The 13525-nt window shown below is 43.6% G+C and overlaps 1 protein-coding gene across 1 annotated transcript in view; it reads left to right on the top strand.

The window, feature by feature from the left end:
* Positions 1-1849: 1849 nt before the first annotated feature.
* LOC135559083 (sterile alpha motif domain-containing protein 10-like) overlaps positions 1850-13525 on the top strand; it is a 125343-nt gene continuing 113667 nt past the window's right edge. Inside the window, exon 1 of the mRNA XM_064993450.1 lies at positions 1850-1955. Coding sequence (XP_064849522.1) covers positions 1943-1955 — 13 coding nt within the window. The 5' untranslated portion in view covers positions 1850-1942. The remainder of the gene's footprint in view (positions 1956-13525) is intronic.

Below are 13525 nucleotides of genomic sequence, written 5' to 3'. Positions count from 1 at the left end.
GGGAGAGACACACTGGGATAACAGTTTGGACCAGACATGTGAGGATCTATCTGATGCAGTTTCACCATCCCAGGGAGAGACACACTGGGATAACAGTTTGGACCAGACAGTGAGGATCCATCTGATGCAGTTTCACCATCCCAGGGAGAGACACACTGGGATAACAGTTTGTGATCTATCTGATGTCATGCTTGTTTGAGTGAGGATCTATCTGATGTTCTCTGGGATCAGTTTCTTCCTGATCCATCTGATGCAGTTTCACCATCAACATGTTTGCAGTGAGGATGTGAGATCCATCTGATGCAGTTTCACCATCCCAGGGAGAGACACACTGGGATAACAGTTTGGACCAGACAGTGAGGAAGCCTTGATGGAAGTCAACATGTGCTGTGAGGAAGCCTTGATGGAAGAGCGAGTACTTTGTTCTGCGTTTGTCTGTAAAGTCTGTAGAACTTAGGTCTCTGTGCTCTACAACGAATACCACCGATGCTCCATAGATGGCTTCTTATATCTGAAAACCCACAGTATCAATTAGCACACTGAGTTGAGAGATGACATTAAAATAGTCCCTTTTCCACTTTCTTTCTTTGGCCTTTGTAGTCCCGTGTATCCCACTGTTTTTCATCCAACAGAAAAGATAACCCAGTGGCGTTCTAGTCATATAGAGTGACAGAGATAGTGGAAGTCAGTGTGTGGCTATTTGTTAATGTAGCTTTTGTTGCAAACCTTTTGTTTCCTCCCTGTCTTAGTGCTGCTGGCGCTGTCAAAGCTGAATGCAGCAGGGGCAGCAGGTAGCCTAGTGGTTAGAGCGTTGGGCCAGTATATGAAAGGTCGCTGGATCGAACTGACAAGGTAAGAATCTGTTGTTCTGCCCCTGAACAAGGCAGTTAACCCACTGTCTCTAGAATGTCATTGAAAATAAGAATTTGTTCTTAACTGACTTGCCTAGTTAAATAAAATCAGAGCCCTCTTTGACCATCCTGTGCTCTTGTGTTTTTCTACTGTCATCCAAATTCTTTCATCAGGAGCAATAGATCCAGTTGATGATCAACCATATCCAGATGTCCTCTGTAATCAGACAAATCTAGTTACTGGAACAACACAATGCATGGAATTATCTGTGCTCCATTCATTTGATTATTCTTCATCTAATCAAATGACCTTGCAATAGCCTACAATTTATAATTGTTTTATTTATTGCTATCTTGGTAATTGCAACCATTGAGAAAGATTGAGGTGGACAGTTGTGTATCAGAATGGTCTGTTCTTGGTTTTCCCCAAATGGATATATATATTTCTCTTATCATTAAATAGGCTATTTTTAGCATAAATTATTAGCCAATTAGGCTTCATATTATAGCCTTGGGGTCACGAATTACCTTCTGCCATGGGCCGATATTTTTCCTTGAGTGGATGGTCATGGGCCGATATTTTTCCTTGAGTGGATGGGGTCTGAACCATAGTGAAAAATCATTTGTACACTGCAAATTGACCGGAAGAATCCCAAACAGATATAATTTCACACCTTCACATTGAGATGTGATCACACATGCCTCTATGAGTGGGAATACTCAGGAACAGATATCCTAAATTAAAATCAGTTTGAGCTGATATCCTGGTGATTTGACAGTCCAACAACGAAAAGTATCATAAAATAAACACACAAAAAATAAGGTTTCGTTGGTGACCTCTTGTCTCTCGGCGGTCAGGTCCGAAAAGGGTGAGGGGTTAACAACAAGAGAGTCGATTGGTAGCTGACCAACGAAAACAAACGTTCGGAGGAGATGGTGTGCTCTGTCTATCAGTATACACCGTGCCTCATAAGCACCCAGTAGGCGAGTGACAAACCGTGCGCTCACACTTTGCCATCCAGCCAGATACAGAGAAGCAATGGGAGACGATAACTGAGGCAACCACAAAGAGATATACACTGAGACCGACTATGGCTGTGGACGGTAAGAGCGCTGTTTTATTTATGAAACGACTCATTTGAATCGTTCGTATATCTTTTGTAAAATAGAGTTAAGGGTATTTGTAACAGTCTATTTTTATTAAGCATTAGGTTACACCGGGGGCTGCTATCCCTCCCAGACCTGTGGTGGGGGTTCTCTTGTCAACATCAATAACAACATCTTTACTTACTTAGCTTATTAGGGTGAATTTATGAGGATTCAATAAATGGGGGACTTGTAAGATATCCTCTTGTTCTTTGTAAATGTTGCATAAGGATCAACATCCGTAGAGGATAAATAACGTGGGACATTTCTAGGAAGTTTGAACTGGTATGTCTGCAGTTGATCACTCACATATTGCGTTTTGTTTCAGTAGCCTCAGTCCTTGAAGTTCTCTTTCATAAGAACATTGACTGGGGTGGAACGTTCCAACAGGAATCTGTTCCAAAAACGTAAAGTACAAGGTTGCCAACAAACAACGCATACAAAGTAGCACGATCAAATCACCTAGCTGCCGAATGGGCATCTAGGTGAGTGAAAAACTTAATGAAATAGCCCACCCACTACCTGGTATCTTATTCTGCCGCTATACAACTTTGTATTTGTTGTTTGTTGGAAACCTTGTTATTTAAGACATTTTTGGAACAGATTCCAGTTGGAACGTAACACAAATTATACCCACCCCTTGAATGTGTCCTATTGGGTTTTGGTGGGTGGACTTCACTGCATTAAAATAGGCATTTCTGGGATGAGAATTACAGATGACTTTCCCACAGACAGACAGTCTATCTTGGAGTTACTGACACTGTCACACATACACGGCTTCTGCACACCCCACGTGTGTTGGGGAATTGAACAGGGCCCGGTTTCCCGATAGCTATGGAATTTAGGTTTAGGACTGTTTTTGACAATGCATCTTTCCTACAACGGCCGAAGTAACATGCGTTTCCCAAATCACCAGGTAGAGAGAATGTTCGCTAAGTGCGTGATTGAGGCATGTGTCAGTACTAATAGGTCCCCGCAGAGACAGAAAAGAAAGGCAGTTTACCCTAACATTATAATCATTCCACTATACTGATGACAGATCAGCTCCTAGAAAGATATTATCGCATATGGCTGCAAATATTGCGGCGGCTTGTTCTCATGTTTACTTAAGCCAGCAGATCCGACCGCTTGCTTACAGTGCGCCTCTATCACACCGACAAATATTTTAGCGTTTTGGTACACCAGAAGTACATTCATTTCCAGTGAAACGCTGCGTTTGCCTTACAACATTGTGTCGCAGTGGCGGTGCTTTCTGTGTGGTGCATTCTTTATCGAATGTTGTTTGAATGTTAAATGGTGAGACAGAGGCATTGATGCGAGTAACCAGTCTTATTCAGTACATCACAATACATCCGGGTATCTCAAGCACACCAGTAGAACACATGAGTTGCAGTAATGAACATTTACCAACAGATGGCATCACTGTGCCATCTTACACCCATAACATCGTCCCTTTAATAAAATAGGACAGTAGGTGTCAATTCACTAACAAAACAAACCTAGTAATAATTTCCAACATGAACAGTTTAATATTTTTTTATTTTATTTTTCTCAGGTAACAACAAAACATTTTGATATTCTCTTCACTTTTATCTCTGTCTGTCAACAATCCCTGATGGGAAACCTATGAATTATTTTTGGTGGCTGGGACAGACGCCCGCAGCGTGAAAAGACGGGGCTTGTCTGCGAGGACAGCTCGTGGGACATCATCGTCTCTCTCTGTTACTCAATGGCATATTCATTGCAGATTATACATTTACTGACATAGTCTTTGATTTCATTCTGCATTCCTGGCCAATACAGTGTGTCACGTGCTTGTCTGTAACAAGCCTCACCTCCTATGTGACTTGAGTGCACACCAACATCTCAGGGCGCAGAGACCGGGGAATAACGACTCTCTGACACTTGAATATTACTCCGTTTTGAACACTGAGCTCCTCTTTGACTGGCCAATATTCTCTGACGGCTAAAGCAGTTTCTTCCCTGCAGTCGGGCCAGCCCATCAGAATCACAGACCTCAATGCCTGGAGTTGCTCGTCCCTGTGTGTGTGCTGTCTGATTTGTATAAGCTGCACACTGCGTGTTGTTCATGCATGGAGCGTGTGTGAGTGCCTGATGCAGTAGCCCTGCTGAGCGTGTCACTCACATACATCACTGGCCCTGGCCACCTTGAGGTTGTAGTTTTGTAGGGCCAGTAGCTCTGCAGTCGTTTTGGGGCATTCAGGAGAGGCTTGCTGAATGTAGCAATAAGGGGCTTGTGGTCTGTCTCTGCGGTAATATTGTCGCGCCCTTACAGGTAGTGGTGGAAGCGTTGGCATGCAAACAAAATGCTGAGGCACTCCTTCACTATTAGAGGTCGCCCGATTAATTAGGGCCGATTTCAAGTTTTCATAACAATCGGAAATCTGTATTTTTGGCCGATTTGCTGTTTTTTTTCTTTTACACCTTTATTTAATCTTTATTTAAGTCAGTTAAGAACACAGTCTTCTTTTCAATGACGGCCAGAAACGGTTGGTTAACTGCCTTGTTCAGGGGCAGAAAGTCAGATTCTCAGTGTCAGCTCGGGGGATCCAATCTTGCAACCTTACAGTTAACTAGTCCAACACAATAACGACCTGCCTCTCTCTCGTTGCACTCTACAAGGAGACTGCCTGTTACGCAAATGCAGTAAGCCAAGGTAAGTTGCTAGCTAGCATTAAACTTATCTTATAAAAAACAATCATATTGTCGTTGTGTTGCTGGTTCGATCCCAGGAAGGAGCGAGGAGAGGGACGGACGCTATACCGTTTCACTGGCAATACTAAAGTGCTTATGAGAACATCCAATAGTCAAAGATTAATGAAACACAAATGGTATAGAGGGAAATAGTCCTATAATAACTACAACCTAAAACTTCTTACCTCTGAATATTAAAGACTCAAGGTAAAAGGAACCACCAGCTTTCATATGTTCTCATGTTCTGAGCAAGGAACTGAAACGTTAGCTTTCTTACATAGCACGTATTGCACTTTTACGTTCTTCTCCAACACTTTGTTTTTGCATTATTTAAACCAAATTGAACATGTTTCATTATCTACTTGAGGCTAAATAGATTTTTATTGATATATTATGTTAAAATAAGTGTTAATTCAGTATTGTTGTAATTGTCATTATTACAAATAAAAATTTTTTTTTTTAAATCTGACGATTAATCGGTATTGGCTTTTTTGGTCCTCTAATAATCGGTATCGGCGTTGAAAAATCATAATCGGTCGACCTCTATTCTCTATCTGGGCATAGTTCTGCTCTGTTGGGGTGAGTGCCCTAGAGGCGAAAGCCACAGGCTGGCCCTCCTGCATGAGGCAACAGCCAAGTCCATACTGGCTTGAGTCACTCTGAATCGTGACAGGTTTTGACACATTGTTGTATCGCAGTACAGGTGTCTGGGTGACCAGTTGTTTTATTTCCCTCACCGCTGCGTCATGTTTTGGGAGCCAATGCCAGATGGTGTCCTTGTCCATGAGCCTCCTCAGTGGCTCACACACTTCAGAGAGCCGCGGTAGGAATTTGGCCAGGTAGGTGACGAATCCGACGAAGCGCTGCACTGCCTTCACGTCAGATGGGTGGGGCATTTCCAAGACAGCCTTCACTTTTTCAGGATCCGCCTTCAATCCAGTGGAGGACAAGATGTGCCCATGAAAGCGGACCTCTGGCACTTTAAACTGAAGCTTTTTTATGCTTAGCCTTAGCTTGACCTGTCTGCATCTGACCATCAGGGCCAGCAGCTTGGCGTCATGGTCACATTCATCATCACTGTCCCCACAGCCCACTATGAGGATGTCATCTACTATGGGTTCCACGCCACTGAGTCCCATCAACAGCTCATGTTTTTTCCGCTGATACACCTCTGGAGCCACAAAGACACCAAACGGAAGCTTCAACCACCTCTTCCTGCCCCAGGGTGTCCAAAAGTTGGTCATGTAGCTGCTGGGCTCGTCGAGCTTGCACTGCAGGAAGGCATCTCTGGCATCCACGAGCGTGAAGACTCTGGCCTTTGGGAGCTTGTAAAGAACATCCTCCAACTTGGGCATAATGTAATGTGAACGTCGCAGAGCCCGGTTGAGGTGTTTAGGATCGATGCATATCCGTAGCTTGTATGGTTTCTTGACGTTAACCATATTACTTATCCAGTCTGCTCGGTGACGGATATGATGTGGCCATCTGCTTCGTATTTGTCAAGCTGAGCCTTCGTAGCTGCTTTCATGGCCCCTGGTACATTGCACACTGGACAGGCTAGATTGCTGCGTCCAACTCAGTGGATTTCCCAGGGAACTGACTTGACCGGTGTGCTGAAGACATCATGGTACTTGCTTAGGAGTGTCTCCTTGCTCAGGGGCCCTGGACTATAATGTTAAGATCAGCTGGAATGGTGAAGTTAATAAGCCCAAGGCACTCATATGTAGAACCTGACAGTAATGGCTGTTGACTGGCCTCAACTATTTCAAACTCAAGGGTGTGTTTCTGGTCACATAAAACACACTGTCACAAACTGGCCTGAATACAGTTTCAGCTTGGTACTACTGTGTGAGTTTCTCTGGGCGCGAGCCTCCTATTGTCTTTAAGGCTCATAACGTTGCATGTGGCCCCTGAATCTAGCTGGCATTGCTGTGGTTTATTATTAAGTAGCAGAGTGACAAACCACTTTTATAGGCTGGGCAGTGTTCTTTTCCTCGTCCATGAGAAATGCCACAATATCGGCATGTATTGGGGTTGTCTACTGCAGAATTGGCTGTAGTATTAGCATTAGCTGTGGCAAAGGGAAATTTCTTTACTGGCTGCCTGAATGTAGCATTGACATTGTCCATATGTTGCCTTTCTAGCTCCATGGACCTTATCCGTATATCAGTAAGCTCTGCTGCACGGCATGTCTCCACTGCCAAGGCCAGCGTCAGGTCACGTTCTCTCAGCAAACGTCTGCGGGTGCCCTCATCAGTTATGCCAAGCACAATCGTATCTCTGATCAGTTCATCTCTTAAAGCACCATAGTCACATGTAGCTGCCTTTTCCCTTAACCTCGTGACAAAGCTCTCAATGGACTCCCCGTCCTCCGGTTTGCAATGACCGAAAACATAACCCTCGTAGAGGACGTTCTTTGCTGGCTTAAAGTAATGTTCAAGAGCATCAATAATAGCTATAGAGTTACCTTGCTGAGCTGCTGTTAGTTTCAGGTTGTGTTTGTAAACGTGTCGGCATTCAGTTCCCATTATAGTCCTCAAAGTGGCAGCCACTACCTCATCGTCCTTTTCCAGAAGTCCCGTTGCGAGCGCAGAGTCCTCCCATTCACCTCTAAACGTATCCCAGTTTGTGCTCCAATCCCCGCTGAGCTTCACAACGGCGGGAGGGGGAATCTTCGCTGCCATGTCTAACCGGTGCTAACAACACTGAAGCTTTATTAACTTTATTAACTAGCACACTCACTCTAGCGAAGATCAATTCCGGCTAAATTTTACTCAAATAAGCATTTGTTTGGTAAACCTTTATGTGGATGCCTGATGTTGTTCGTCTGGATGCCTGATCTTGTTTGTCTGGATGCCTGATCTTGTTCGTCTGGATGGCTGATCTTGTTCCTCTCTTTATGTGGGTGGCTGATCTTGTTCCTCTTTTTATGTGGATGACTGATCTTGTTTGTCTGGGTGGCTGATCTTGTTCATCTCTTTATGTGGATGGCTGATCTTGTTCCTCTCTTTATGTGGCTGGCTGATCTTGTTTGTCTGGATGGCTGATCTTGTTCATCTCTTTATGTGGATGGCTGATCTTGTTCCTCTCTTTATGTGGATGGCTGATCTTGTTCTTTATGTGGATGGCTGATCTTGTTCCTCTCTTTTTATGTGGATGGCTGATCTTGTTCCTCTCTTTATGTGGATGGCTGATCTTGTTCCTCTCTTTATGTGGCTGGCTGATCTTGTTTGTCTGGATGGCTGATCTTGTTCATCTCTTTATGTGGATGGCTGATCTTGTTCATCTCTTTATGTGGATGGCTGATCTTGTTCCTCTCTTTATGTGGATGGCTGATCTTGTTCCTCTCTTTATGTGGATGGCTGATCTTGTTCCTCTCTTTATGTGGATGGCTGATCTTGTTCCTCTCTTTATGTGGATGGCTGATCTTGTTCCTCTCTTTATGTGGATGGCTGATCTTGTTCCTCTCTTTATGTGGATGGCTGATCTTGTTTGTCTGGGTGGCTGATCTTGTTCCTCTCTTTATGTGGATGGCTGATCTTGTTCCTCTCTTTATGTGGCTGGCTGATCTTGTTTGTCTGGATGGCTGATCTTGTTCATCTCTTTATGTGGATGGCTGATCTTGTTCCTCTCTTTATGTGGATGGCTTTATGGCTGATCTTGTTCCTCTCTTTATGTGGATGGCTGATCTTGTTCATCTCTTTATGTGGATGGCTGATCTTGTTCCTCTCTTTATGTGGATGGCTGATCTTGTTCCTCTCTTTATGTGGATGGCTGATCTTGTTCCTCTCTTTATGTGGATGGCTGATCTTGTTCCTCTCTTTATGTGGATGGCTGATCTTGTTCCTCTCTTTATGTGGATGGCTGATCTTGTTCCTCTCTTTATGTGGATGGCTGATCTTGTTTGTCTGGGTGGCTGATCTTGTTCCTCTCTTTATGTGGATGGCTGATCTTGTTTGTCTGGATGGCTGATCTTGTTCCTCTCTTTATGTGGATGGCTGATCTTGTTCCTCTCTTTATCTGGATGGCTGATCTTGTTCCTCTCTTTATGTGGCTGGCTGATCTTGTTTGTCTGGATGGCTGATCTTGTTCATCTCTTTATGTGGATGGCTGATCTTGTTCCTCTCTTTATGTGGATGGCTGATCTTGTTCCTCTCTTTATGTGGATGGCTGATCTTGTTCCTCTCTTTATGTGGATGGCTGATCTTGTTCCTCTCTTTATGTGGATGGCTGATCTTGTTCCTCTCTTTATGATGGGATCTTGTTCCTCTCTTTATGTGGATGGCTGATCTTGTTCCTCTCTTTATGTGGATGGCTGATCTTGTTCCTCTCTTTATGTGGATGGCTGATGGCTGATCTTGTTCCTCTCTTTATGTGGATGGCTGATCTTGTTCTCTCTTTATGTGGATGGCTGATCTTGTTTTATGTGGATGGCTGATCTTGTTCCTCTCTTTATGTGGATGGCTGATCTTGTTCTCTCTCTTTATGTGGATGGCTGATCTTGTTTGTCTGGGTGGCTGATCTTGTTCCTCTCTTTATGTGGATGGCTGATCTTGTTCCTCTCTTTATGTGGCTGGCTGATCTTGTTTGTCTGGATGGCTGATCTTGTTCATCTCTTTATGTGGATGGCTGATCTTGTTCCTCTCTTTATGTGGATGGCTGATCTTGTTCCTCTCTTTATGTGGATGGCTGATCTTGTTTGTCTGGATGGCTGATCTTGTTCATCTCTTTATGTGGATGGCTGATCTTGTTCCTCTCTTTATGTGGATGGCTGATCTTGTTCCTCTCTTTATGTGGATGGCTGATCTTTCGTCTGGATGGCTGATCTTGTTCCTCTCTTTATGTGGATGGCTGATCTTGTTCCTCTCTTTATGTGGATGGCTGATCTTGTTCCTCTCTTTATGTGGATGGCTGATCTTGTTTGTCTGGATGGCTGATCTTGTTCCTCTCTTTATGTGGATGGCTGATCTTGTTCCTCTCTTTATGTGGATGGCTGATCTTGTTCGTCTGGATGGCTGATCTTGTTCCTCTCTTTATGTGGATGGCTGATCTTGTTCCTCTCTTTATGTGGATGGCTGATCTTGTTCCTCTCTTTATGTGGATGGCTGATCTTGTTTCTCTTTATGTGGATGGCTGATCTTGTTCCTCTCTTTATGTGGATGGCTGATCTTGTTCCTCTCTTTATGTGGATGGCTGATCTTGTTCCTCTCTTTATGTGGATGGCTGATCTTGTTCCTCTTTATGTGGATGGCTGATCTTGTTCCTCTCTTTATGTGGATGGCTGATCTTGTTCCTCTCTTTATGTGGATGGCTGATCTTGTTTCTCTTTATGTGGATGGCTGATCTTGTTCCTCTCTTTATGTGGATGGCTGATCTTGTTCCTCTCTTTATGTGGATGGCTGATCTTGTTCCTCTCTTTATGTGGATGGCTGATCTTGTTCCTCTCTTTATGTGGATGGCTGATCTTGTTCCTCTCTATGTGGATGTCTGATCTTGTTCCTCTCTTTATGTGGATGGCTGATCTTCTTCGTCTGGATGGCTGATCTTGTTCGTCTCTTTATGTGGATGGCTGATCTTGTTCCACTCTATGTGGATTGCTGATCTTGTTTATGTGGATGGCTGATCTTGTTCCTCTCTTTATGTGGATGGCTGATCTTGTTCCTCTCTTTATGTGGATGGCTGATCTTGATGGCTGATCTTGTTCCTCTCTTTATGTGGATGGCTGATCTTGTTCTCTTTATGTGGATGGCTGATCTTGTTCCTCTCTTTATGTGGATGGCTGATCTTGTTCCTCTCTTTATGTGGATGGCTGATCTTGTTCCTCTCTTTATGTGGATGGCTGATCTTGTTCCTCTCTTTATGTGGATGGCTGATCTTGTTTCTCTTTATGTGGATGGCTGATCTTGTTCCTCTCTTTATGTGGATGGCTGATCTTGTTCCTCTCTTTATGTGGATGGCTGATCTTGTTCCTCTCTTTATGTGGATGGCTGATCTTGTTCTCTCTTTATGTGGATGGCTGATCTTGTTCCTCTCTTTATGTGGATGGCTGATCTTGTTTCTCTTTATGTGGATGGCTGATCTTGTTCCTCTCTTTATGTGGATGGCTGATCTTGTTCCTCTCTTTATGTGGATGGCTGATCTTGTTCCTCTCTTTATGTGGATGGCTGATCTTGTTCCTCTCTTTATGTGGATGGCTGATCTTGTTCCTCTCTTTATGTGGATGGCTGATCTTGTTCCTCTCTTTATGTGGATTATGTGGATGGCTGATCTTGTTCCTCTCTTTATGTGGATGGCTGATCTTGTTCCTCTCTTTATGTGGATGGCTGATCTTGTTCCTCTCTTTATGTGGATGGCTGATCTGGATGTTCCTCTCTTTATGTGGATGGCTGATCTTGTTCCTCTCTTTATGTGGATGGCTGATCTTGTTCCTCTTTGTGGATGGCTGATCTTGTTCCTCTTTATGTGGATGGCTGATCTTGTTCCTCTCTTTATGTGGATGGCTGATCTTGTTCCTCTCTTTATGTGGATGGCTGATCTCTTTATGTGGATGGCTGATCTTGTTCCTCTCTTTATGTGGATGGCTGATCTTGTTCTCTCTTTATGTGGATGGCTGATCTTGTTCCTCTCTTTATGTGGATGGCTGATCTTGTTCCTCTCTTTATGTGGATGGCTGATCTTGTTCCTCTCTTTATGTGGATGGCTGATCTTGTTCCTCTCTTTATGTGGATGGCTGATCTTGTTCCTCTCTTTATGTGGATGGCTGATCTTGATCTATGTGGATGGCTGATCTTGTTCCTCTCTTTATGTGGATGGCTGATCTTGTTCCTCTCTTTATGTGGATGGCTGATCTTGTTCCTCTCTTTATGTGGATGGCTGATCTTGTTCCTCTCTTTATGTGGATGGCTGATCTTGTCCCTGGATCTGATCTTTTATGTGGATGGCTGATCTTGTTCCTCTCTTTATGTGGATGGCTGATCTTGTTCATCTGGATGGCTGATCTTGTTCGTCTCTTTATGTGGATGGCTGATCTTGTTCCCTCTATGTGGATGGCTGATCTTGTCTCTTTATGTGGATGGCTGATCTTGTTCCTCTCTTTATGTGGATGGCTGATCTTGTTCCTCTCTTTATGTGGATGGCTGATCTTGTTCCTCTCTTTATGTGGATGGCTGATCTTGTTCCTCTCTTTATGTGGATGGCTGATCTTGTTCCTCTCTTTATGTGGATGGCTGATCTTGTTCCTCTCTTTATGTGGATGGCTGATCTTGTTCCTCTTTATGTTCTTGTTCTCTTTATGTGGATGGCTGATCTTGTTCTGATCTTGTTCCTCTTTATGTGGATGGCTGATCTTGTTCCTCTCTTTATGTGGATGGCTGATCTTGTTCCTCTCTTTATGTGGATGGCTGATCTTGTTCCTCTCTTTATGTGGATGGCTGATCTTGTTCCTCTCTTTATGTGGATGGCTGATCTTGTTCCTCTCTTTATGTGGATGGCTGATCTTGTTCCTCTCTTTATGTGGATGGCTGATCTTGTTCTCTCTTGCTGATCTTGTTCCTCTCTATGTGGATGGCTGATCTTGTTCCTCTCTTTATGTGGATGGCTGATCTTGTTTGTCTGGATGGCTGATCTTTTCCTCTCTTTATGTGGATGGCTGATCTTGTTCCTCTCTTTATGTGGATGGCTGATCTTGTTCTGATCTCTCTTTATGTGGATTGCTGATCTTGATCTTGATCTTGTTCCTCTCTATGTGGATGGCTGATCTTGTTTGTCTGGATGGCTGATCTTGTTCATCTCTTTATGTGGATGGCTGATCTTGTTCCTCTCTTTATGTGGATGGCTGATCTTGTTCCTCTCTTTATGTGGATGGCTGATCTTGTTCCTCTCTTTATGTGGATGGCTGATCTTGTTTGTCTGGATGGCTGATCTTGTTCCTCTCTTTATGTGGATGGCTGATCTTGTTCCTCTCTTTATGTGGATGGCTGATCTTGTTCCTCTCTTTATGTGGATGGCTGATCTTGTTCCTCTCTTTATGTGGATGGCTGATCTTGTTCCTCTCTTTATGTGGATGGCTGATCTTGTTCCTCATCTTTATGTGGATGGCTGATCTTGTTCCTCTCTTTATGTGGATGGCTGATCTTGTTCTCTCTTTATGTGGATGGCTGATCTTGTTCATCTGGATGGCTGATCTTGTTCCTCTCTTTATGTGGATGGCTGATCTTGTCTGATCTCTCTTTATGTGGATGGCTGATCTTGTTCATCTCTTTATGTGGATGGCTGATCTTGTTCCTCTCTTTATGTGGATGGCTGATCTTGTCTGATCCTCTCTTTATGTGGATGGATCTTGATCTTGTTCTTGTTCTCTTTATGTGGATGGCTGATCTTGTTCTCTCTATGTGGATGGCTGATCTCTTTATGTGGATGGCTGATCTTGTTCCTCTCTTTATGTGGATGGCTGATCTTGTTCCTCTCTTTATGTGGATGGCTGATCTTGTTCCTCTCTTTATGTGGATGGCTGATCTTGATCTTTCCTCTCTTTATGTGGATGGCTGATCTTGTTCTTGTTCCTCTCTTTATGTGGATGGCTGATCTTGTTCCTCTCTTTATGTGGATGGCTGATCTTGTTCCTCTCTTTATGTGGATGGCTGATCTTGTTCCTCTCTTTATGTGGATGGCTGATCTTGTTCCCTCTTTCTTTATGTTCCCCTCTGGATGGCTGATCTTGTTCCTCTCTTTATGTGGATGGCTGATCTTGTTCCTCTCTTTATGTGGATGGCTGATCTTGTTCCTCTCTTTATGTGGATGGCTGATCTTGTTCC

Source organism: Oncorhynchus masou, chromosome 17 (genome assembly GCF_036934945.1).
Source record: "Oncorhynchus masou masou isolate Uvic2021 chromosome 17, UVic_Omas_1.1, whole genome shotgun sequence".
Lineage (NCBI taxonomy): Eukaryota > Metazoa > Chordata > Actinopteri > Salmoniformes > Salmonidae > Oncorhynchus > Oncorhynchus masou.
This window is presented reverse-complemented; position numbering and strand designations above follow the sequence as displayed.